Source organism: Corylus avellana, chromosome 8 (genome assembly GCF_965113065.1).
Source record: "Corylus avellana chromosome 8, dhCorAvel1.hap1.2, whole genome shotgun sequence".
NCBI lineage: Eukaryota > Viridiplantae > Streptophyta > Magnoliopsida > Fagales > Betulaceae > Corylus > Corylus avellana.
In genome coordinates this window covers 9,682,588-9,709,684 of record NC_142497.1, presented here as the reverse complement: position 1 = coordinate 9,709,684, position 27,097 = coordinate 9,682,588, and the positions used below count along the sequence as shown (strand labels likewise).

General features: G+C 40.0%; 1 protein-coding gene across 1 annotated transcript; it reads right to left on the bottom strand.

Annotated features, from left to right (window-relative positions):
• Positions 1–629: 629 nt before the first annotated feature.
• Positions 630–27,097, bottom strand: LOC132164113 (bZIP transcription factor (DUF630 and DUF632)). The gene is made up of 6 exons (XM_059574537.2): positions 26,837–27,097; positions 24,384–25,529; positions 24,072–24,146; positions 15,383–15,597; positions 10,581–10,804; positions 630–1,685 (listed from the first exon to the last, which is right to left on the bottom strand). The coding sequence occupies exons 2-6, from the start codon at positions 25,474–25,476 to the stop codon at positions 1,001–1,003; spliced, it is 2,292 nt and encodes a 763-aa protein (XP_059430520.1). The 5' UTR covers positions 25,477–25,529; positions 26,837–27,097; the 3' UTR covers positions 630–1,000.

Sequence of the window (27,097 nt, the reverse complement as noted above, 5' to 3'; positions counted from 1 at the left end):
TTCTTAAATTGAATTGTTCAACATAAAAAGATGAGGTTCAAGTTTATCCTTTAGCCAGTTTCAAGGATTAGGTCTAAGGAGGAATGGCAGTAATACGTTAGTTGATGTGTCTTATTCAACAAATGGGAAATTGGACTTTTGCATAAAGCCATTTGCATTTGGCCGATATGTACATATTCCTAACCCACTCTCTATTGGAGGGGAAAAAGAAAAAAGAAACAAAAAAACAAATCATAAATTTTGTGACGGTTTGCAGTGGGCATTGAAAGTTGAAACTACAGAACTTTCTTTGTGTCATATGATCATCTCAAATAATGCAAGTTAGTCGTCATTATGTTTGGAAAAGGATGTAATCGAGTTGAGTTGAGTCAAGTATTAAATGTTTAAGTTTTTTTAATTTTATTTTATTTCGAACACGAGTCGAGTTCGAGCTTATTACTAAGCTAGATAATTTGTTTAAGTTATCTAGTAAAAAGAGCATACGAGAGACCAATTGTGACTATTTTACTTGAACTTGACTAATAAACTTCTCAGCACTTGAGAATATGAAAGGCAGCAACCCGTATAGACCAGCATTTGAAGAAGAAGAACGTCTCTTACTTTCAGCACACACAAGAACTTCAAAGAAATAAGGATCAACAGAATCCCAAAACACATTTATTTAATTATTAACTATAATTCAGAGTGGGATATATCAGAGTTCCTATGTTCACAGGAAAAAAAAAACTGTACAAGTTCTGTTCCTTTGCAAACAACTCTCTTGCAGCTCACCTACAATCACCATCCCATTTATAACATCTCCAAATGAAATTCTTTTTTACCAGTTCCTTTATTTTGTGTTTAAACCAATACCCTTTTATTCTTCTCTCCATATACAAATGCTACATCCAATTGAACTGTTATCTGAAACTCTTCTTGTGTTCTTGGCATCTTAAAACACCATTTTATTTGAGCTTGAGTGTGTGACTCAGTTCTTCCCTCTTCTCTGTATCCTTCCTCTTTAAGAAACTTGTGACTGAGACTTCGGTTGTTCATAGCGACTCTTAGCACCTTGGATAACCTTTTCCAGTTCAACATACATCTTCACAGAAGAATCTGCAAAGTTATTCAAATGACCAAGAAATGCCACCAAGCTTGATCGAAAACGATCAAAACCAGAAATCCAGTCCTCCGAAGCTTCATCTACCAACAAATTTTCTGAATCACGTTTATTATCAGCCTCCCAGGATGGTACATAAGGATGGTTCTTGTCCTTCCCCTGGTTCCTTTCTTGACGTGGTACAAAGCGGGCAGTTTCAGCAGCCAACTCCTTTATAGAATCTGGAACCTGCTTAGGCAAGGCTTCAAGTTTATCCAACCAGACACCTACGGTCACATATATTGGAGGGCCCTTGGATCTATAATCTCCAGGTTCTGGCCTCCTCCTTTTTCTTTTGGAAGATTTTTGTTCAGGGACACATTTGAACAACCATCCATCTATAGACTTCAGATAGGACTTCTGAGCACCAATCCACTTTGCAAAACTTGATGACAGAGAATTGAGTTCGTTCACAAGATCGATAGTGACATGCCGATGTAATTCTGATTGTATAGAGATTTTGGTGTTGCCATTGTTGTATGCTACTGAGATGATGTGAAACTGGAGCTTGTGGCACTCAAACATCACATTCCACATCCTCCTTAACCTGAAATCAGTGTAGAGAATGAAGCCGATGAAGCCCAAAAGTGAAGCACTAAGAAAATAATCCAAATCAGGGAGACATGTATATAATTGAGTGAGAAATATGTAAGCACCAACATTTGAAGACATTTAACTGTTTACCCAAAAACTGAGAACTCGTTAATGATTATACTGTTTTGTGATCTGTTAGAAGGCTAAACAACAAACACATTTGTGACAGATATGAGCCGAGCATATGCCAAGATACACCCACCTTAACTTTTGTCAATAATACATACCTAAAAAAAGTTTCATTGGTTAACTATTTTGACAAATCCACAGCTGGACTGCATACCCCACTATAATCTTTATGCTTGCCAAATATCACAATGATTATAGATTAAAAGCTATTTCATCTACATATAAAATGTTCAAAAGTTTAGTTTTTCAGATTTTAAAAATATTAAAAAATACATGAGTTTCTGGGTTTGATAGTAAATGATATTTGATTGACATGAAATTCGGTGTGCATCTTGGTATATAGAGCCCATTTATCCAACGATGGGATTGTCAAAATATTAATTTGATTGTAAGTTATTTTGTGGTGTAATATTAATGAAAAGTTAGATTACATGTAATTTAAACTTGATCCTATGACATAAATATATTCTCTAATGCCCTTAAAACTATACAATGAAATGCCAATTTTAATCCTCAGAAATAGGTAGAGATAGGATTCCATGAAGTTATAGGTTTTTAAGTGAGCCAAACCATACAAACCTATAGAATCAATCACACAGATAATTTAGGCATCAATCATAGGGGGAAAAAATTGGAAACACCAGTTTATTGGTATTATGTTGGTATTTGTAAGTGGGCATAACCTACATGTTGTCCCACTGAATTTCGTAAGAAAAAGGTCAACATCCAAGATGTATCCACTACAGAGTTACCAAAAGGCACTATCAGACTTGCGAATCCAGTTCCAGGAGATGTCAATTCAAAACATGGTAGACTTTCATTCCAACATACTAACTTTTAAGGGATCTAGATATTTCCCTCCTTTACCTCCATTATTTTTTTATATTTTTAAAGACAACAATTTTAGGTAATACTAATTTCTAATACATATGTCATAAAACTTTTTAGTGGAACCAAGCTAAAAATTATAAATAAACTTAGCTGGAAGACTTGCTATATCACTTTTTAACTTCTAGCGAAACAATGTATAGGTTATAAATAAGTCTATACCTATTATTGCAAGTTCTGTGATAAGTAGTATACCAAATTTTTATGGGGTGATATTGGGATGTGTTTAATTTTCATTTAGTGAATTGGGCAGGATTTGTACTCTGATAAAATTAGGCAGGTTGGGAGATAGAAATCCTGATTCAATTCAATTGAGCCCTTTTGGAAAAGTAGTTGCGGCGGTACGCTACAGATAAAGAGGCACTATTGAGATTGGTGATAGAGACTAAATATGATAGTATTAGGGGAGGTTGGTGCTCTAAGGAGGTAATAGAGACTTTTGGAGTGAGAGTTCAGAAACATGTAAGAAGGGAGTGGGAAACATTTTCAAAATTTGTTAGATTTGAGGTGGGTGATGGGTCAAAGGTTAGTTTTTGGCATGATGTGTGGTGTGGGAATAGTCCGTTGAGGGTGTCTTCTCCGGATTTGTTTAGTATTGCACAGAGAAAGGATGTGTGGGTGGTGGATAACTTGCTGTTTAGAGAAAGGGAAAATTCATTGGAATGTAATTTTTACTAAACCAGTTCAGGATCGGAAGATGGAGGTGATAGTATCTTACTTTAAGAGTTTGTATTCTTTCAAACTAAAACAAGGATATGAGGATAGAATTGGATGGAGTCCTTCCAAAAGGTGTAAGTTTGAACAGAAGTCCTTAATTAGTCTGAATGGATCTTCTTTCCTTGGAAGAGTATATCGGGAGTCAACACTCCCTTGCAGGTGGCATTTTTTGTGTGGACACTAGATAACTTGAGAAAGAGGAATGTTGTGGTGGTTGAGCAGCGTTGCTGTGCAAGAAGAGTGGGGAGTCTATTGATCACTTATTAATTCATTGTAAAGTAGCAAGGGAGTTACGGAGTTCCATTCTTAATCTGTTTGGTGTAGAGTGGGTTATGCTTAGACAGGTGATCGATTTGTTGGTTAGTTGGGAATGATAGGTGGGGTGTGTTATAGTTATGGAAGTATGGAGGCTGGCTCCAATATGTTTAATGTGGTGCTTTTGGCAAGAATGAAATGCCCGGGGCTTTAAAGATGTAGAGACTCTGGTGATAGAGTTGCTAAAGATTATGTTCAACACTTTCTATACTTGGATATTTGCACATCATAGTTTGCTTGTCTCTAGTTTTGCAGAGTTTTTGAACTTTTGTTCTTCTTTTTCTTCAAATTAGAGGTTCTCTTACATACTCCTTGTATACTAGAGATTGCGCCCATTTACTCATTTAATGATATTAAAATTACTTACAAAAAAAAAAAAAAAAAATCCCAAACCCCATACTATGTACCAAAACAATCAGCATTCCTAGTGTGGCTCACTTAGTTATTGTTTTGATGAGGATACAATATGGATAAATGTCACTTATTAAGTATTGGATAAATTTGAAGAAGTATCGTATTTGATGAGGACACAACATGGACAAGGGTGTGGCTCACTTGTAAAAGTCCCGAGTCTTCGTCATGAGTTTTCTGTGTCTTGCGAGGCTTGTTAGCTTAGTAAGCACCGTCGTGTTTCTTTTCCGTCAAGAGTTGTTAGTCGGATTTAGCGTCCTTTTGAGTTGGCTCATTCTGATGTATGGGGTTCTATGAATATCACGTCCAATAAATTTCATTATTTTGTGACCTTTGTGGATGATTTTTCCCGTATGACTTGGTTATTTTTAATGAAAAATCGTTCAGAGTTATTTTATGTTTTCCAAATTTTTCGTGATATGATTTTTTTGATAAGTAATAAGCTGTTTTATTAAAAGCGTAAAGCGTCCCAAAGTACACTGGGAGTATACAACGGGATCATCTAACTAGAAGTGGAAAAGCGAACAAGAAAATCATCATAACTAATCAACACCGGATAGATATGCGCAACGGTCCAGAGATACAAGTATGCAAGCAAGAGGTTATGATGTCTTCCAAAGTCCCCTCTAAATCCTCAAAACACCTATTATTCATTTCCCTCCATAAACACCAAAAAAAACAAGTGGGCACTATCTTCCAAAACGCGGCACTTCCCCTCCTCCCCGAAGACCACCAACAGACAAGTAACTCTGAGACCCGACTCGGCATCACCCAAGACAACCCAAACCGACCGAAAAGGCACACCACAGAGCATAAGCAACCTCGCAATGAAGGAGAAGATGATCCACCGTCTCCTCACTCCTCTTGCACATACAACATCTGTTGGTCACAATCACCTGTCTCTTCTTGAGGTTATCTAATGTCAGAATTTTGCCCAGAGCCGTTGACCACACAAAGAAACTCGCCCTCAGAGGAGTTTTTGTTCGCCACACACTCTTCCAAGGGAATCCCCTCCCTTCAGTACGAGCCAAGGAAGTGTAGAATAGCTTGACCTTGAAACGGCCTCTTTTGGAAGAATTCCACCACAACCTATTATCACACCCTCGATTCACTCGAACAGAATGTAACACCTGAAAAAAAGAGGCCAAAACATCCACCTCCCAATCATGAGCCTCTCTAGCAAAACTAACATTCCACTGATTAGAACCACCCAGCACCTCCAAATGATCCGCAACCGAGGCGTCCTTGGCACAAGCAATGCTGAATAAGCCTGAAAAGGCTATCTTGAGAGCCATGTCACCACACCACAAGTCATGCTAGAATCGAACCCTAGTCCCAACCCCCACCTCAATCCGAGTAAAGCCTTTGAAAGTGCCCCACCCTTTCCAAATGTTCTTCCATAACCCCACCCCAAAAAATCCACCCGGCTCCAATGAGCACCACCCACCCCATACACTTCCAAACTTCGCATCCACCACAGCCCTCCACCAAGCATCTCTCTCAACTCCATAACGCTACAACCATTTCCCTAACAAGGCATGATTGAACACCATTAAGTTTCTAATACCCAAACCGCCCTCCTTCATCGAAGTGCAAACCTTCGACCACTTCACTAGTGGTACTTGAACTCTTCGCCTAGACCTCCCCATAGAAAATCCTGCTGCAACTTCTCAATCCGCTTAGCAACACTAACCGGAATGAGGAAAAGAGACAGATAGTAAGTAGGCAAATTGGCTAGAGTGCTCTTGATCAGCGTGATTCTTCCACCCTTCGACAAATACAACCTTTTCCAACCGGCCAACCGACGTTCTATCTTCTCGATTCCACCCTTCGTAATATGATTAAGAATCAATTTACTCAGAAAATTCGTATTTTGCGTTCTGATAATGCTAAAGAATACACATCTAGTTCTTTTGCCTCTTATTTGTCTGCTAAAGGCATTATCCATCAAAACCTCATGTCCTCTCACTCCACAACAAAATGGTGGGGCTAAACATAAGAATCGTCATTTATTGGATGTTGCATGTTGTCTCTTATTTCATATGCATGTCCCCAAACATTTTTGGAGTGACGCCATTCTCACCGCTTGTAATCTCATTAATCGGATGCCTTCCTCGGTCTTAGATGGTGCTTCTCCTCATTTGGTCTTATACTCTTCTTCACCCCCCATTTGCCTTACCACTAAAGGTTTTTGGGTGTGTTTGCAATGTTCATAATTTGGGTCCTGGTTATGATAAACTTGATCCTCGTTCTACTAAATGTGTCTTCCTTGGTTATTCCACAACTCAACAGGGATATCGTTGTTATAGTCCTATTCTTCACCGCTACTTTACTAGCGCCGATGTCATATTGTTGAGTCTCTTTCCTATTTTCTTGTTGATGCGCCTTTCGAAGCATCTACCCTTGAGCCCAATGCCATATTTGTTCTGCTGCCTGTTCCATATCTCTCTAAGTTTGTCGTGTTGCCTCCAAGCTCACCTACTCCTCTCCAGGTTTATACACGTCAGCCACACCCATCAGCTCTTGCACCTCCGCCATCATCCTTCCCAATCTTCGGATCCGCTATCACCTGCATTTGATTCCTTGCCCATTTCCCTACGGAAAGGTATACGTTCTTGCACTACTAAACATCCTATCAATCAATTTGTATCCACTAGTTCTTTATCTCCTTCCCATTCTTGCTTTATTTCCCATCTTTCTGTTGTTTCCAGTCCAAAGACAGTGCATGATCCCTTATCTGACTCTGGATGGAGGCGAGCTATGGAATTGGAAATGAAGGCCTTGCATCATAATGGTACGTGGGAGCTTGTTCCATTACTACCTGCTAAGAAGACTGTTAGTTGCAAATGGGTCTACACGGGTAAGTTTAATCTTGATGGTTCAGTTGAACGGTTGAAAACTCGTTTGGTAACCCATATACAGACATATGGTATTGATTATGATGAGACGTTTTCTCCAGTTACCAAAATCTCTTCCGTTCGTATTCTTATTTCTTTCGCTACTAATCTTGATTGGCCCTTATTTCAATTGGAAGTCAAAAATGCATTTTTACATGGGGATTTACATGAAGAAGTTTATATGGAGCAACCACCTGGGTTTGTTGCTCAAGTGGAGTATTAGGATTGTGTCTGTAAGTTAAAAAAGGCATTGTATGGTCTCAAGCAATCTCCACGGGCATGGTTTGGGAAGTTCTCAGCAACAGTTATGGAGTTTGGTCTTCAACGATATTAGATAGATCATTCAGCATTTCACTTGCATACAAGTGCAGGCTACAGTCTTCTTGTGGTATATGTGGATGACATCGTGATTACAGGTGATGATTCGGGAGGCATTGCTCGATTGAAACTATTTTTACAACAGAAGTTTCATACAAAAGATTTGGGAAAACTAGGATATTTTTTGGGGATTGAAGTTGCTAGATCCCAAACATGTATCAATTTATCCCAAAGAAAATATGTACTTGATTTGTTAGAAGAGACAAGTCTTCTGGGTGCTCATCCTGTTGACATTCCAATGGATCCTAATAATAAATTAGTAAAATATGAAGGGGAATTATTTGAAGATCCCGATAGGTATCGTCGTTTAGTTGAAAAGTTGAATTACCTTACTATTACTAGGCCAGACATCTCATATGCAATTAGTGTTGTTAGTCAATTTTTGGAGGCTCCTAAGGTTTCACATTGGGAAGTTGTTACCTGTATTATTCGATATTTGAAAGAGCTCCTGGCCTTGGGATATTGAATAGACCGAATGGACACCTCTGGGTAGAAGGGTTTACTGATGCAGATTGGGTAAGTTCTCCCTCAGAGAGGCGATCTACTACAGGATATTGTACATTCTTGGGTGCTAATTTGGTAACTTGGAAAAGTAAGAAACAGATGGTGGTGGCACGGTCCAGTGCCGAGGCAGAATACAGGGCAATATCTAATATTGCTGGTGAATTGACGTGGTTACTGCATTTTCTCTAGGAGATTGGATTTGCCGCTCCTACTCCTATCCCGTTATTTTGTGATAATCGAGATGTTATACATATTGCGTCTAACTCTATTTTTCATGAATGGACCAAGCATATTGAGGTCGATTGTCACTTTGTTCGAGATAAGATACTTAGTGGAGATATATCTACACCATTTGTGAAGTCTAGAGATCAGCTAGCTGATATGTTTACAAACTCCTTGTGTCGGAAGAAGTTAGAGTTTATTTGTTCCAAGCTGGGTTTATATGATATATATGCTCCAGCTTGAAGGGGAGTGTTGGAAGAGCATATTAGGGTTAATATGTTATATGGGTATTTTGGTCTTTGTATTCAATGTTTTTTTTTTGATAAGTAATGATGATATAAAAGAGCGCAAAGGGGCGCAACCCATATACACGGGAAGTATAAACAGAGAGCGCCTAGGAGGGAGAGAAATGAAAAAGAAAATCAGAGAAACTAATCACTAAAGGAGCTAGCCAAGCGGCCGTCCAAGAGTAAAGAGTAAAGAAAAAGAAATGAGTCAATTCCTCTATGATCCTAGTGGAATTTTCAAAACATCTAGCATTTCTTTCATTCCAGATACACCACATAAGACACAGAGGAATCATCTTCCAAACAACCGCGCTTCGAGAACGACCTCCCGACCACCAGCTAGCAAACAAAGCCCTCACCCGGCAAGGCATGACCCAATGCAACCCAAACCGCTGAAAAATCATGTGCCAAAGAGCCCTTGCAAGCTCACAGTGGAGAAGAAGATGATCGGCTGACTCTCCGGTCTTCTTGCACATACAACACCACTCCACTACCACTATGTTCCTCTTACGCAGCGTATCATGAGTCAAAATTTTGCCTAGGGCCGCAGTCCAACTGAAAAAAGCCACCCGCTGAGGCACCTTAGTACGCCAGATGCTCTTCCAAGGAAACTCCTCTTGATTAGAAATGGACAAGGCCTTATAAAACGACTTAACCTCGAACTTGCCCGTCTTTGTATTCAATGTTACAATATATATATATATATATATATATATATATATATATATATATATATGAGGCTACATGAAAAATATAGAGCCTCTTCTTCTATTTTCTTTTCATGCAAACCCTAAACCCTATAACATGCTACATGTCCAAGGAATTACACTTACAAGGATCTAATTTCTTAAAACTTATTTAATTTCTTAAATCATATTTAGGCATTTATATTGCTTGATACAAGGATCATCTTCTATGAAGTCAAACCAATGAGTATCAAAGAAGAAAAAATGGAGATACAATTTTCAGTAACATATACTCCCAACTTACCCAATATTCTATTTAAAAAGTCAATACCTTTTTCATACTTTTCGTTAAATTATGGAGGTAGTTTTGAAAACTAGCAAATTTTTATTTTTAAGTGATATGCATTTAGAAGTTGGATTTTCTACTCTGGATGAACAATATGGGACCAAAGAGGTAGATATTTAGGATTAGTTTACTTATAAATCAATGCATCTCATGAGTGACTCGATCTACAATTCGCCCCACGCTAGATGATAGTTTAGAAATGGTACTGAAACAAAATCTTCCAAAATTGTCCATATATAGGCCAAAAAAGGTGAGAACTATTGTTCACTGGAGCGCCGGAGCACGGAGGTTGTTCCCATCATTGAAGTAGAGTGTGGGACTGAGCTTTCCAAATGATAAAGAAAATGGTTTCAATTTATGGACAATGTGGAAAATTACATAGATAAATACTTTCATTTTAGAAAACTTTCATGTATTTTGGGATAGTCTAAAAAGGAAAACACGCCATTTATTTTGAGACAAACAAAGTTATCAATTATATATCATTTCAACTAGATAACACTTGATTGAACTTAAATCAGTGCATCAAGTTATTATTGTTGCATTACGATTATATTTCCCATTATTTGACTAAATTCTTAGAGATACAGGTAGAGAGTTGAGCAAATAATTCCACTAATCAGTCATTGCCAACTAAGGTCAAAGGTCCAAGCAAGCTCATATTGATTTTCATATATTGTCATGAAATATAGTTGAATTATGAAAGAGTAGTTACGCTAGCCTAGAAGAAGCAAAAAGAGCAAAAGGAGTAAAAAGGAGACCCAACAGGACGTGAACAGAAGTTACAAGGAAAAGATAATATCAAAGAGGTAACTGAGGACGTAGCCCTAAATAAGGCCAAATGGAATAAAAGGATCTATATAGAAGATCCATTTAGTTCAGATTAAGGTTTAGTTGAGTTGAGTCAAGTCACAAAATATAGCCGAAGTAATGGACATAAAAAATTTCAAATTTATTTTAGCTGCATATATGCCAGATACCTAGGGACTATTGGTATTCATAACAATATTCAATTCTCTCATTAAATGTTTGTGTAAATCAAGTAATAATGACAGAACAAGCACGTACCCTTCAATCAACTCCTCAAGTTGTGGCTGGAGCTCTTTGTCCCTTAATTCTTCAATCCTCTTTGAAATAGAGTCAATTCTGTGAATTGCAACTTTGATTCTTGAATGTAGATCCTTGACAACTGCACGAGTTTTATCAATTTTAGAGGAGCTTTCCCCGTTTGATTCCAGTTGTCTTAAAAATTTACACTTCACGTCATACTCCCTTCTGACCATTTCACTAGCCTGAAATCAAGAGAATTTTCTATAAGTTGACCAAAAAAAAAACAAAAATGATTATCAGGGAATACGCAAGGATCCTACAACATTTCGAAAGACATATGGCACCTATCACTTCACATTCATAAAACACAGATTTAACAACATATGTTAGACAACGATTTATGTATGACTTTCAGATCAGAAAAGCTGATGCATCATGTAGAACAAGTTCTACACCTTATGCATTTCTCTAGTCCTCTAGATTTACAAGGCCCTAGCAATATTCTGGATATCTTTTTCCCTTGTGCAGACTAGGGTATTCCAAGGGTACCTGTTCATCAGTAGGTGTATAGTGGACAACATATATTGAATTAGGAACAGTACACAGGAGGAAAAAAGTAATAAGAAAAAGGCAAGAATTTATCTTAAAATAACTGTTTTGGCATTGCAGTTCAATTATATATTAACTGATATTGAACTTTTGCCACTGACGCTGCATTTGCTGAACATTTGAATCTCCAAGTTGAAGGACAAAAGGTTACTTTCAACACAAAATCTGCTATGTACTTTAAAAATTATTTCCCTCTAAATGTTCACCAAATCAAAGAGGGTCAGGTAGTGTAGTAGATCAGAAAAAGATCCAAGCCGCCGTTGAGGAGCTGGCCCATGGGTGGGGGGGATTGACTTCAAACAAGGACAGGGAATCATCCCCAACGATGCAGATCTGCTACAAGTTCTCTCTCCTAATGTGGGGACAAAGTTAACACAACAAAATGGTTTTGAGGCTTCAGATTAAAATTTAGCTCAAACTTGTTGGGAACTCATCATCTGAGTAGTTCTAAAAGTCACAGCAAACTGAGATCACACTTTCAGGTCAATATTCAATTTTGATTGCCCTTTATTTCTTTGACATGCTGTCCAGGGATTTTATGCTGGGCCCAAGGGACCATTGGCAGAGAAAGATCTACCAGTTAGAGGAAATGGACCTTTTTCCGGTTATCTGGTTGGGTTTTGTGTGAGTTTTTTCCCCCTCCTTTTTTTTCATTGTGAAATTATGAAGAATCAGAAGGAAGAAAAAGTGTGCATTTATAGTGTAAAATATGATGATGATGATGATGATGATGATGATGTGTCTTCATATAATTGTTTTATTAAACCACATGCTTGTCCCGTTTAAAATCTTCTGTTAGCTTAGATGCAAAAGTTAAAGATTACACTTTGATCCAATGCACAAGGAGGTTAGTGCAACTTTTGGTCAATGAATACCAACTCAATTCATTATTTAAAAAGAACAAATTGCTATACATAACAATTTGAAATCTCCCATCCAACCTTAATCTACTTATCAAATATGTGAGTTAGATGAACTCTCGTCACAGATTCCATTCATCCAAACATTCTAGGGAAAGGAAAATTGTATTTTAGTTAAAAATTGTTGGGCAAATTAAAAGGTATGGTAGAGAAACTGGACCAGTAATTAAATTATGAGAATTTGGTTTTGTCTAAATGCAGTAGTAGTTCCAGTAATATGGACATAAATGCACATAGGATAATTGAAATTGTTAAGTTCTAACCTCATAAATGCATATAAATACATGAGGGCATCCTTGTGTTCTACCAGGAACAATGCTTGCACAACCATAATTATGTTATTGGGTTGTATTCATATTTATTTATATATTAGTCTTTACTATGTTGGAGGGTGCTTATATGATTGTATCTTCCCTAAACTAATATAAACAATACATTAGTCGAGTGAGACCCTAATTCTGTGCCTCGTCCTTTTTCGACTGCCAATCTCTCTCTCTCTCTCTCTCTCAATCAACTTCAGAACAGAGCAGGCTATATCCTCATAAAAATAGAGCCACCAACTGGAAAGTCTTGATCCGTATGGACGCTGATAATACTTGGACAAATGGGTCTCAAATAGCATTTTTAACACAACCTTAAGCAAGCTTGGTATGTGTGATATCTTTGCCACAACTTAAGGGAGAGTGTGGTTGGGTTGTATTAGTATTTATATGTAATTAGTCTCTATTATGTTAGAGGATACTTATATAATTGTATCTTTCCTAAACTAATACAAATGAGACATTAGTGGAGTGGAAACCCTCATTCTGGGTCTCCTCCTTTTTTGACTGACACTTTCTCTCTCTTCTTTCTTCTTCTTTTATTATTGCATATAAATCAATTAATTAAACTACAATAAGCGCACCAAGATAGAAATCTATAAGTTCCGAGAAACTGTAAGAGCTTGATGATTGTGTGCAAAGATTGGAAGATGAAAGGAGGAAGATCGAAGCATTCAAATGCAAGCTTCCTCTCTGTATGCTTCTCTTAACCGATGGTGGGTTCTCTCTCTTTCTCTCCCTCTCTATTCTTTTTGATTTTATGGGGTTTATTTAGTATTATTGAATTTTATGTGGTAGGTATGTAGCTATTGGCAGGTTGAAGGAGGAGGCAATGCAGTGAACGGAAATCAATAGTGCTGACAAGAAGAACTAGATGAGCTCTGCTCAGCTCTGGAGCAACGGTACCACCTGCGATTACAAGAAAAAAGACAGCCTCGGAAGCAACATTGGTGATTTTTGAAAATCTGAAAAAGGCTAAAATTTTCCTGGGGTTTCTGGGGATTAGAATTTCTAATATTTTTTTTTTGATTTGTATATAGCGAGTTGAAGAAGAGGATTGGTCTCTGCTGGAGAGCCCAGCTAAGCCATGGAGTAAGCAAAACAGGGGAGGGGCATTTGAGGAATCGAAGGAAGAGAATAAGGTTTCACAAGTCATTGGTCTTTCGCTTATGACTCCTTCACTGCTTGAACTGGATCCAGGCAATTCGGTTTCCAAAAAAAGAAGCTATTATGGTTGTAGAGGTGGTTCTTCTGTTCGCAGATAATACACTTATTATGTGACGTAGATGATGATCAAATTCTTAATTTGGATCACATTTTCCTGTGTTTTGAGACCATTTCAGAATTGAAGGTCAACCTCCAAAAATCTGAGTTAGTCGCTGTAGGGGAGGTTCTGCATATTGAGGAGCTGGCCAGTATTCCCTGTTGTAACATCTCTCCCCTTCATCTGAGATACTTGGGTCTCCCTCTATGTGCTCCGTTCAAATCAAAAGCCATTTGGAATGGGGTAGTCAAGAAAATGGAGTTGGAAGAAGTCTTATGCTCATCAAGAGTATGCTATCCAGTATTCCTACATACTTCTTATCCCCCTTCCCTTTACCAGCAGGAATAGCTAGGAGATTGGAGTGCCTTCAGAGAGATCGTCTTTGGGAAGGTCTAGGCAAGGAACCCAAAACGCACCTGGTAAATTAGAAGACTGTTTGTATCCTAGTTCCTAGGGAGGGATTGGGTATAAAAAATTTCATTGGGAAGAAGAGGGTGCTACCACCAAATCTAATCACCATTGCCAACCTCATATCTCTATCTTTCTCTCTCCATCTCATCCAAAATAAATTTTCATTTTAAGAGAATATTTTACTCCATGATAGATTGTATCACCCTGTTCCTCTTCCACTCCTCCTCTCCAACACCCCACCCCCAAAAAACAAAATTAAGAAAAAAAATGCAGGCCAACACCATTTTTTGATTGAAGTGCCAAAGAGGATGAGACTATCTAAAAGTTTGTAAAGACTTTAATCTGCATTGTCTTTGGTGATGGGAAAGGGGACCCACAGGACCCTATACTCATCACCACACCACACTAGAATTTAGAATTACATTCAATGGGACTGGGAAGGTCACTGCCACTAGGGAGGAGTAAACAAGCCTCAGGCTGCAATAGCATGCTTTCAAGAGCTAGTAAAGTGCCACAGCCTACACTTTTTTTTTCCTTTTGATAAGTTATCAAAATTCATTAAAAAGTGCAAAGGCACAACCCAAGTACACAGGAAGTAAATAAGAGATATACCTAACCAGAAAAAGAAAAAAGAAAGTGGCGAAGCCTACTTCGCCACAACAAAATGTAAGACAATTTTTTTTTTCTCTATTCTTTTTCTTTTCTTCTTGAATTAGTCATAAAAGAAGAGAGAAAGTGAGGGCCCAATGTTGGTAACGGATTGGGTGAAACAAGTAGGTAAGGAGGAGCAGTGGTGAAGAGAGAGAGCAAGGCTCAGACATTTCGTCAAACATTTTGGGGGCAAAGTGACGATAATGTCTAAAAAAGGCATTGCTAAGACTTTTCTTCTTTTTATTTTCCTTTTTTTCAACTAGTGTTTTCCCTCATAATTTTTCTTCCGTAAATTTTTTTGCCAAAACGACATCATTTTGATGTCACATGCAGCTCATGTGACATTTAATGGCACTTAATTAACGAAGTTGGACATAAGGACTTCATTAACAACAATTGGAAACTTTTTAGGGATGAATTTTCTGAGTTAGACTTATATGGACCAAATGTCAAAAAAACCTAAACTTTGAGAGACCAAAATGTATTTTATCCAAAATAATATGGGTAAAGCATTAAACGATTGATTCAAAACAAACTATTAGCTAACCATTCACAAAAAAAAAAATGATAATATCAATAGTTGTAATAATAATGATGAAGAAAATAACTATTATATCACTTTAACTAGTGTGAGATCAACAGTACCTTAACTTCATCATAAAGCTTCCTCTCCCAAGCATATAGCCTATCCAAGGTTGAGGCATGACTGCTGGAGATCATGCAGATATTATCAAAGAGATTGCCAGCAATGTCCTCCATATCGTCTTTTGAGTTTGCCCCCAACGGATTCCTGGAAGAAGAGGATCGAGATGATGCTGTCCTATGCCAAGTTAAGTACTTCATGGAATCTTGAGCAGGCTCTAAATATACATAACAAAAGGATTAGCTGAGTAATCAAGGTTAAAATAAATGAAGAATTATCTTAATTGAAAGGGAGAAATGATATAATAACTCATTATTTTTATAAAGAAGAAGATGCTATTCTATTCACAGCAAATTTGAACCATCAAACTAGCTATTTAGTATTACAACCATAACCTTTTATAGCAGATTGGAGAACTGTTGTCCACATGACTATATGAAAGTCAACATTAAAGGACCAATCAAGACATTCTCTTGAGGATCATATAGGAAGATTTAGTTACTCATTTACTCATTTAGATTTTGAAGTGGCAAAAGGGCAAAAATCAGGTCGTTGATGGTATTTTGACAAGCTAATTTTCAAAAATAGTTGTATAGATTATGCAAAGTTATCAAGTGGATAAAACTGTTAGCTGAGATCCATATAAATTATCCTTCCTTAAAGAAAAAAAAATAGAAATAAAAAAAGAATAGTAGTCAAATTTGTATGGCACTAATGTGCATGACACCAATCTCCCATATCCCGTATTATTAGCCATGCAGGGTGCCATCTCTTTCGAGGATTTCTTTGGGAAAGCAACAACTCCATAAAGTATCCTACTACTCATATCTCCTATTCGCTTTTCAAGCTCTTAATACCTTTGTAATAAGAGGAATCCTCTCAACTAAGTACTTCTTCTTTATTCCCCTATATAGATTTTCATTATAAAAGTTTGCGAAATAGAATATTCAATTGGAAATTAACTTCCATGCAAGAAACAAATTTTCATTTCTTTACCATCCCACACACAAATCTTCACCTTCCTTCCTACATAAACACAACAGCTGTTAATTGAAATCTATTTGGAAGTTCCAAATGAATTACAAACTTCTTGAATGAAATCTACTTTACCGTTCTTTTTTCTATTTTACATGAACTTATTGTTATGACAGAAGATGTCAAATAGTACCGACTATATAGGAATATATTCTCTTTTATTCATCACAAACCATTAGTCGGGTGTGTTGGAGCATGGGTGGCGCGTGAGGTATCTTCTTAATGCAGGGTGGTGGCAGAATGGCGGGAGGGAGAAGATTTTGAACTGGTGGTGAAGGCAGGGGCTTTGGGGGTGAGGATTTTCGAGAGGAGCAAAGGGAAGCAAAATTTTATGTTCATCAAGAAGGATGAGTTAGAGTGGTTAGAGCGCAATCTGGAGGTTATGGTGGCAGTGGACAATTCAGAGGTATTCTGGGATCAGTCCAGAGCGGGTTACCCACGGTTCATTGCGCAACGTCGTTCCAATAGGCATGGGTATTTCCTAACATTAGAGGAGTTTGATGGGAGGCGGAGGTGCGGTTCAGTCCTCATTCCAGAAGGACGATTCAGGCAAGGTTGGAAACATTTTATTTTGGAAGTACGTATAGCAAGATCGTCCCTTCAAGGTGCTAAGGAAGAAAAGAAGATGCATGAGGGGAAGGAAAGGAAGAGTTATGCCAAGGTTGTGGGTCTGTCAGCATCCCCGGCGAAGGAGTGTTTTGGTCCATATATAGGGCCTGTAGCGCGAGTGCCCAGATGGTTGAAGGAGTCCTCATCAGCAATGGAGAAGCAGGTTTCAGGCACAGGGGTAACAGGTTCGATGCCAAGGAAGGGGACCCAGATTCCGGCGAGGACACCAAAGGGTCAGGAGGATGAAGATAGTCAACTGCCGGAGGGGAAGAAAAGCAAGGGAAAAGAAGTCCAAGAGGCTAGGGCTCCGGCGAGTAGATTACAAGCGCGGGAGAGAGCACCTGTGTCGAGTGATGACACTGTACAAGCGCTGACGGGACGGGAGGTTGGTGAGTGTCAGAATCAGACCCATGCTGATGTAAGCCTTGAGCTCCGGAACTGCAGAGAGACGTTGAAGTGGTTGAAAGAGGAAATAGACGTGGGACTTCACAGGTTGGAAATGGCTCTTATAAGGGTGGAGGACAATGGGCTACAGCAGGTTGAAAAGGGTGGTGATCTAGCCCAATATGTCAGACATAGTGGCAAGCTGAAGGGGAAAAAATGGGCTGCTGGGCACGGTCCAAGGCCCGAGAGAGGCTTAGGATTAGCTCAATCCGGGAGTGAGGGAAGTGCACTTAAGGGGAAGGTGTGGGCTGACAGAAATGGCATACGACCCACGAGAGGATTAAAGGCTAAGAGGAAGGTTATTGTGTATAAGCGTAAAACTAGTGCGGGCTCCGGTATGGGCCAGGAGGGCCGGGGTTATGTTGGGTCAAACGAAGAGAGAACGCATGTTTCTCACCCGTCGATTACAAGCGGCTCGTTGATGGATCGGAAACTGGGTTTTATCGGAGACCATGGGGCGTCGTCATCAGGAGGAGGCACGTGCTTGGAGACGAGGTCACCGGCAGTTGCGGTTGTCCCTGTCGACGTCCCGGCAATTCGCTTGGAGGCTTCAGAAGTTATTCCCGACGGTGAGATCACGAGAGGAGCAATTGGAGCTCCTCAGAGTGGTTCGGCAAAGCTTCTGGTGGTCACAGAATCGGCAGACTCGACAAAGATAGTGAAGGAGCAGCATTCACCGGTAGCTCCTACCGCCGACCCATAGCAGGTTGCGCCAGGAAAGAATTCTAGTGGTGAGGGGTCACGATTGAAGACCGGTGATCCTCTAGTTGCGTTGGAGACGGAGTCGATGGTTAGTGGGGAGGAAGCTACTAGTCGCCAGAGACTGTGTCGATCACCAGAGACTTTGGCGCTGTCTCCTCCAGGGATCAAGGCTAGGGATTTGGTGCCTTGGTCGCATGGTGAGGGGAATCAAGGAGGGGTTCAGGCTTGTGAAGGGCTGGGTTTATCTCAGAATCTAGGAGGCTTTGCTAGGTATACTAGGCATTACCCCCCGCTCAATGAGGCTCATCTGAGTATGGTAACTGGGTGCTCAGAAGTGGGGGAAATGTGTGAAACTGGCCAATCTATTGGAAAGGGTGGCAGGGGGGTTGAGACACGAGACGTAATTCCCGTTCCTTTTGATATTAATGGGCCTTCTCCTCTGAATAGGTATGGTCCTACGGCTGGGGGTGAGACGGGCTATTCGGATTGGGTCATTCAATGTGCTAATGAGATTTATCCGATTGTGGGGATTTCGTATACGGGTCACAAGCTGCAATTGTTAGTGCTTTTGACTTTTTTGGAAGAGGAACGAAGGAATAATGCGATGATTATTAATTCGAGCAGAGGCATTAAGGGCAAGAGGGAGGTTAGGAATTTGGAGTGCTCGGTGAATTATGACACTAGGAGTGCAAGCTCTAGTCGTGGCAATAGAAAGGGGAGGGGGCATATTGTGGCCTCATGAAGCTAAGCATTCTTTCTTGGAATGTGAGAGGGTTGAAAAGAAGGACAAACGTTTGAGGGTGAGTAATTTGCTCAGAGATTGGAAGCCAGACATTGTTTATTTTCAAGAAACCAAGGTTCGGAGTATGTCTCACAATATAGTTCGAAGCTTATGAGGGAGGAGTCATGTGGATTGGTGTTGTTTGGATTCTAGCGGGGCTTCGGGTGGTATTTTGATAATGTGGGATAACAGGGTGGTGGAGAAGGTCAATGTTTGTGTGGGGACTTACACCCTGGTGGTGTCTTTTAGGAATATTGGGGATCGTTCTATTTGGGCTTTTGCTGGGTTCTATGGTCCAAACCTCAGTAGGGATAGAAGGCTCCTTTGGGAGGAATTAGCTGGTGTTATAAGCTGGTGGGACATGCCGTGGTGTATTGGAGGTGATTTTAATGTCACTCGGTTCCCTAGCAAAAGATCAGGTGAAGCCCATCTAGATTCGGCCATGATGGAATTTTCAGACTTTATTCTGAACAAGGGTTGATGGATCTTCCCCTGATTGGGGGTTCGTTTACATGGTCAATATCTAATGATCCCCCTCTGTGGTCAAGGATTGATCGGTTTCTGATTTCCCCGAAGTTGGAGGCCCGGTTTCCTGGGGTTAGGCAGATGAGGCTCTTCCGCCTGTGCTCGGATCATTTCCTAATCATTTTTGAGCTAGGGGAGGTGTCAAAGGGGAATAGGCCGTTTAAATTCGAAAATATGTGGCTTAAAGCGGAAGGTTTTGTGGCCCTAGTGAAACAATGGTGGGACTCCCATGTGTTCCAAGGTACGCCGAGCTTTGTTCTTGCTTGTAAGCTCAAGGCTTTGAAGTTGAAGTTGAATTTGAAGACATGGAATGAGGAGGTGTTCGGCAACATTGATAGAAATAAGAGGATGCTTCTTGAAGAGCTTCGGTTGTTGGATGTGAACGAAGAAACTAGGGCATTGGATGTGGAGGAGGTTATGAGGAAGGCGGAAGTGGTTCGAGAGTTAGCCAACTCTAATAGCCAACAAGTGTACCAAATTCTTTCATTCCATAGCCAACTCTAATAAAAGACATAACGCTTTGGATACTCTTATGATTGGGGATAACACCTCGTCCGATCCCTCCGAGATTAGTGAGCACGTTGTTTAGTTCTATCATAAACTTTTCTCGGAGCAAAGCTGGTGGAGGCCTATGGTTGACGGTATCTCCTTTGATTCCATTTCGGAGGTGGAGGCTAGTTGGTTGGAGAGAGAATTCGAAGAGGACGAGGTTAGAAAGGTAGTGTTTAAAATGAATGGCAACAAGGCGTCGGGCCCCGATGGGTTTTCTATGGCTTTCTTCCAATCTTGCTGGGAGGTTGTGAGGGAGAACGTTATGAACGTGTTTAGTGCATTTCATGCAGGAGGGTTGTTTGAGAAGAGCCTCAATGCTTCTTTCATCTCACTTATTCTGAAGGTTCCCGGCGCTATCAATCTCAAAGACTTTCGGCCAATTAGCCTTGTGGGAAGTATCTACAAAATCATAGCCAAGGTTTTAGCTAATAGATTGAAGGTTGTTCTGGATAAGATTATTTCCCAGTCCCAAAGTGCTTTTATCAAGGGTAGGCAAATTCTAGATCCTATCTTGATTTCTAATGAATGCCTTGATAGTCGGTTGAGATCTGGGGAGCCAAGGGTTATTTGTAAAATGGATCTGGAAAAAGCTTATGACCATGTGAATTGGGACTTCTTGTTATACATGCTAAAGAGGTGTGGTTTTGGCGGGATTTGGTGCTCTTGGATAGAACATTGCATTTCTTCGGTGCGGTTCTCAATTCTGATCAATGGTTCTCCTAATGGCTTCTTTAGCAGTTCCAGGGGTTTGAGACAAGGGGACCCCCTGTCTCCTCTGCTATTTGTTTTTGTGATGGAAGCTTTAAGTTGGATGATTTCGGCGGCAGTTAATGAGAGGCTTATAGAAGGGTTACAGGTCGGTAATATTACACTCTCTCATCTTTTGTTTGCGGATGATACCTTGATTTTTTGCAATGCTTTGCCCACCAGCTAAGTTATTTGCGGAGTTTATTCTTGCTCTTTGAAGCTGCTTCCAGGTTGAAGGTTAACTTGGCCAAGTCGGTGTTAATTCCAGTGGGGAATGTGGAGCAAGTGGACAGGTTAGCCGGTATTCTAGGGTGTGGGGTTGCTTCTTTGCCAGTAAAGTATCTTGAGTTGCCGCTGGGGGCCTCTTGTAAGGCTAAGCATATTTGGGATGGAGTTATCGAGAGGTTAGAACGTCGGTTGGCCGGGTGGAAAAGGTTGTATTTGTCGAAGGGTGGAAGTCACGCTAATCAAGAGCACTCTCGCCAATTTGCCTACTTACTTTTTGTCTCTCTTTTTTTTTATAAGTAATAATGTTATATAACAAAAGCGCAGAGGGGAGCAACCCACATGCACGGGAAGTATAAAAAGAGAGCACCTAAAAGGGAGAGAAATGAAAAAGGAAATCAGAGAAACTAATTCCTAAATGAGCTAGCTAAGCGGCCGTCCAGGAGTAAAGAGTAAAGAAGAAAAGATGAGTCAGTTCCTCTATAGTCCTAGTGGAGTTCTCAAAGCATCTAGCATTTCTTTCATTCCAAATACACCACATAAGACACAGAGGGATCATCTTCCACACTACCGCGCTTCGAGAGCGTCCTCCCGACCACCAGCAATCGAACAAGTCCCTCACCCTGCAAGGCATGACCCAATGCAACCCAAACCGATCAAAAATAGTATGCCAAAGAACACTTGCGATCTCACAGTGGAGAAGAAGATGATCGACTGACTCTCCGGTCTTCTTGCACATACAACACCACTCCACTACCACTAGCTTCCTCTTACGCAGAGTGTCGTCAGTCAAAATTTTGCCTAAGGCCGCAGTCCACCCGAAAAAAGCCACTCGCAAAGGCACCTTAGTACGCCAAACGCTTTTTCAAGGAAACACCTCATGGTCAAAATCGGACAAGGCCTTGAAGAGCGACTTAACCTCGAACTTGCCCTTCTTAGACAAGTACTAGCGAATACGATCCAAAGTACCTATGGAAATCTTGCAAGAGTATAACCGATCAAAGAAAGGAGAAATCATATCCATCTCCCAATCCTATACGGGCCGCAAAAAAATGACATTCCACCCGACAACCCCATTCCTCCAAATAAAGTTATCCTTCACCCAACCTTCTTTATGTCTAGTGATACTGAACAAGGATGAGAAGGCATGCTTCAAAGAATTTTCCCCACACCAAATATCATGCCAGACTTTTGTTTTAATTTTCGGAAAAGGAACCAACTTTTTGTCTCTTTTCCCCATTCCGGTTAGCATTGCTAAGCGGATTGAGAAGCTGCAGCGGGATTTTCTATGGGGAGGTCTAGACGAAGAGTTCAAGTACCATCTGGTGAAGTGGTCGAAGGTATGCACTCCGATTAAGGAGGGAGGTTTGGGTATCAGAAACTTAATGGTGTTCAATCGCGCCCTGTTAGGGAAATGGTTGTGGCGCTATGGAGTTGAGGGAGATACTTGGTGGAGGGCTGTGGTGGATGCGAAGTTTGGAAGTGTGTGGGGAGGGTGGTGCTCATTGGAGCTGGGTGGATCTTTTGGGGTGGGGTTATGGAAGAACATTTGGAAAGGGTGGGACACTTTCAAAGGGTTTACACAGTTTGAGGTGGGGGTTGGGACTAGGGTTCGTTTCTGGCATGATTTGTGGTGTGGTAATACGGCTCTCAAGACAGCTTTCCCAGGCTTATTCAGCATTGCCTGTGCCAAGGACGCCTCAGTTGCGGATCATTTGGAGGTGCTGGGTGGCTTTAATCAGAAGAATGTTAGTTTTGCTAGAGAGGCTCACGATTAGGAGGTGGATGTTTTGGCCTCTTTTTTTCAGGTGTTACATTCTGCTCGAGTGAGTTGAGGGTGTGAAGATAGGTTGTGGTGGAAATCTTCCAAAAGAGGCTGTTTCAAGGTCAAGCTCTTTTACACCTCCTTGGCTTGTACTAAAGGGAGGGGTTTCCCTTGGAAGAGTGTGTGGCGAACACAAGCTCCTCCGAGGGCGAGTTTATTTGTGTGGTCGGCGGCTTTGGGCAAAATTCTGACCCTAGATAACCTCAGGAAGCGACAGGTGATTGTAACAAACAGATGTTGTATGTGCAAAAGGAGTGAGGAGACAGTGGATCATCTTCTCCTTCTCCTTGAATAATCAAAATAAATACTAGATGAATTACAGTTATTTAGATGAATTAATTGTAGTTAATAGTAACTTAGGACAAGTCACGAGATGACAAGTGTCCTAGGCCTATTGGAACTAGCTTTATTTTCCCTCTAGGTCCCTCCTCAAGCAAATTATTACCCTTATGAGCTTGACCTAATTACACAAGTATAATTCCCCTAGTGGCCGTGTATGTGTAGTATGGTGGCTAGGGTTTTCAAGTCCTATTTTGACTTGGGAACCTAATACTACCACTAGGAGACATGAGCCTATTTAAAGGGAGCTTGTGAAGGCATTAAAGCCCACACTCTTGGTCTCTTAATCAGAATTGAGGAGAAGGTTTAGAGGTCTCAAAAGCCTAACCCTACACGTTTTTTTGTGAGGGGCAAGAGAATCAATCCACCCTTTGTTCCTAGAGGTAGCCGACTTGCTTGGTGAGGTTCTTCCCTTGCTTCTTTTTTTTTTTTTTTTTTCTTCTTTTTTTGCGTGATCATTTGCAATGTTTTCGTGATGCTATTCCTGGGATTTTCCCACTATGTTTTATACATAATCCCAACAGAAGAAGCATGGATTAATTAGTTCTTGTAGTAAGACAACGATCAATGCATATTTCTCCAATTGAATGGAACCCAACATAACTTTTCATAATCCCAAGTTATGTCAAACTAATAATGAACAAGTCGAAGCAGCATGAGTTGCATGAGCTTCTACATGCTGCAGACTATATAACGTAATCAGGACAGGCATCTTTTATGTAGCAATATAATTATAAATGAACCTATGGAGCATAAAAGGCTTCTAGAAAGTTGCTCAAACGTTGCTGCAACCAAGAACTCATCCCTATGCTAGACATCCTGGAACATTGGTGCCAAGCATGATCTGTGGTGTCTCTGTGACATAAAACAAGTAATCTGAAAGCAAGAAAAAGACAAGCAGACCAACCTTCTTGAACTTGGCTTGGGTCCTCCCCACAAGAGAAACAGGCCTTCAAGAAAGTAGATGTCACTGACCCACTTCCTACAACAGAGCATTCTCTTGTTAAAAATTTTACCAACACACATCAAGATAAGAAATATGATATAACTTCCTATGTTATTTTGGGTGCATGTCCTGAACCTTGATATTGTACATAAATTTCTTATGAAATCGTAGTTGCCAATAATCAGGAGAGTTCAAACGAGTAAAAAAAGGTACCTGAGACAATAAGTTGTGTAGAGAGAGAGAGAGAGAGAGAGAGAGAGAGAGAGATCTTACTTTCTTTCCCCGGGAATATTGGACGGAAATGCAACTTATTTGCTTCAAGCATCCTTGGAACTTCTTTACCAGACTCAGAAGCTCTTATAAAGAGAAACTCAATGTCTTTAATGCTTGAAAAGAAGTCCTTAGAGGCAACCTTACTCTCAATACAATCTTCTTTTAATGGTGTTTTATTTGTGTCAGTAGGAAGAGCAACAACATTAGATGTGGCTCTTAATGGTGACAAATATGGGGACCGGTGTTGCTCCCCATTCAGGAACTCAGTCTCTGAAGCTACGTTTCGTGCAGAAGGTATACCAGGTGAAGAATTATCTGCAGCATGATCATGAACCCTATTAAGATTTTCAAAACTACGGACCAGAGTATCTGTCGCAGGCTCATCAAACTCCTCTTCTGAATCCTGAGATTCTTCACTCCCATGAAAAGAAGCCTTCTCATCTTCATCTTCAAGCTCAGGAATTCCCTCCTCTTCTCTAAACCGTCCTATATCATTTGCATTCTCCAAACCTTGGCTCATTCCCCTCTCGTCATGAAAAGAAAATTCATGATCAAAATAATCCCATGGTCGAGTTCCAGGTGGGAGTGAAGAACCTTCGAATGGGGATGTTTCAGGTCTTTCAGTGGAATGAGGTGTAGTATTCTGCAGGGTACTGGACGAGGTCACTGTTCCTATAACAGGTAACGAAGGTTTTTCTTCAATCTTCTCGTATGAAGTACCCCTGAATCTCATATGATTTGCCTGAAACTGACTAGAGTTTGGAGGAGAAGGAGATGGAGAAACGGTTTCAGTCACATCTACATGTTGGGATGCAGATGGGGAAGAAAATGAGAACTGAGAGAAGGACTTCTCAGTTAAAGCAAGAGGCTCTGGCGTTGCACTGGTAGAAGTATACAAAGAAGATTCTATAGGAGCTTCAGGTTCAACAAATTTCCTTAGAGCAGTTCCCACTTTTTTAAGTGACTGAATGTATGTAACATGAGCAGCAGCTAGTGAGCACCTGCCATCAAGTGCTTGCCTAACAAACTTCTTCCTTTCACGACATAGCTTTAGAGCCTTATCTTCCTCTATTTTAGAGCTTGATACCCCCATTGCTATATATCACTCTTACTAGGTAATCAGGACATCAGGATACAGGCTTCTCCCTGAAAAAATTTTCACCAACAAGAATAGTAAAGAAATGGCAAAAGTCATGTAGCAATAGATCGAACAGAATAAAATTAGAGAACAACCACATTTTTAACAATTCGACACCTTCCCTTTATTGCAACAACAGATGATACACCAGGGTAGGTAATACAACATCACAAATCATCCTCAATAGTTTTCAACCAATCACTAGCCCAACATCACACGCATTCTTTATTAAGAGATTGATACACCAGGGAAAATCACCACAAGACAAGTAAAAAACACAAATGAGGTTCATGCACCGAGAAACTAGATTCTGAATATATAATTGTGGAAAGCAAATGAACAGAACGACAATTCTTAACAGCAACTTTAGAAGTACGAATAAAAAAATGTTAAAAAAAGTTTCCATTTGGACACCAGAGAAAACAGGACTGCATACAAGAGATTTGCAAAATAAATCCATAATAATGAATTGGCACCATAACCACAACAAACAACGAGAAGAAGAAGAACAATTCACTCTTCAAACTAATCTAGTAAGAATGGAAGTACTACAAGAAAACGACTTGCTTTTGCTTTTCCTCATTCTTTCCAGAAACGAAACATTGGTAAATGTAAATGCCATACAAGATCATAATTGGTAACAGTTTCTAGTTCTCAATGTTAAACAAGAAAACCAATCCAAGCCCCTTAAACAAAAACTGATCCAGTTAAGTATAAGAATAAGAATGAGAGAAAATGTTAAGGCAGCCTTAATTTTATACCAAAACATAACAGAAACCAACAGAAAAGAGGGAACAAACTCAAAAGACGCTAATTTCAAAAACTCAACCAGAAAAGAAGAAAAGCCAAGGGGGGGAGGGATCTCTATGAATATTCGTAAATAGTCCTAGCTTGAGAACTTTACCAACATAAGTTACTAAACATGAAATCTCCAGAAAATTTAAAAAAACTCGGTTTCTACTTGTTTAATTCCAAATAATAATAGCAACAACAACCGCAATAAAGAGACAGAGTGTATTAAATCATTAAAAAAAAATACAACCCATTTCGGTAAATCAGAATCCCGTTAGAACAGATCAAAATTCAAGTCCAGAAGACCAAATATACCAATCAGAGCCTCTGCAGTTGAACATGCACAAAGAAGTTCCAAATGAACAGAAAGGAAACAGCAACAAAACAATCCAACCAAACAAGTCAAGAAGTAGAGCAATTCAATCGAAATCCAACACAAAACAACAGCATGAAGAAGTAGAAATCTTTTAAAAAATAAAAAAAAATAAAAAAAGACAAAAACAAATTGTGGGACTTTATGAACCTGAGAATTGAATTGAGTTCAAATGAAAGTTGTACGGATAGAGCTTGGATTTCAGAGAAGACCCAGATGACAATATCAGCGAATCATCGAGACCAGCACATGAGTTTCAGTGGAGCGAGAGCGAGAGAGAGAGAGAGAGAGAGCGAATCTGATGGACCCATTGGCGTGGCTGCGTCCATGCAAAAAGGCACATAAGAGAGACACACATCATCAAATCCGTGTGTCTGTGTGTGGACTCTGGACCCCACTTTCTTCTCCGGA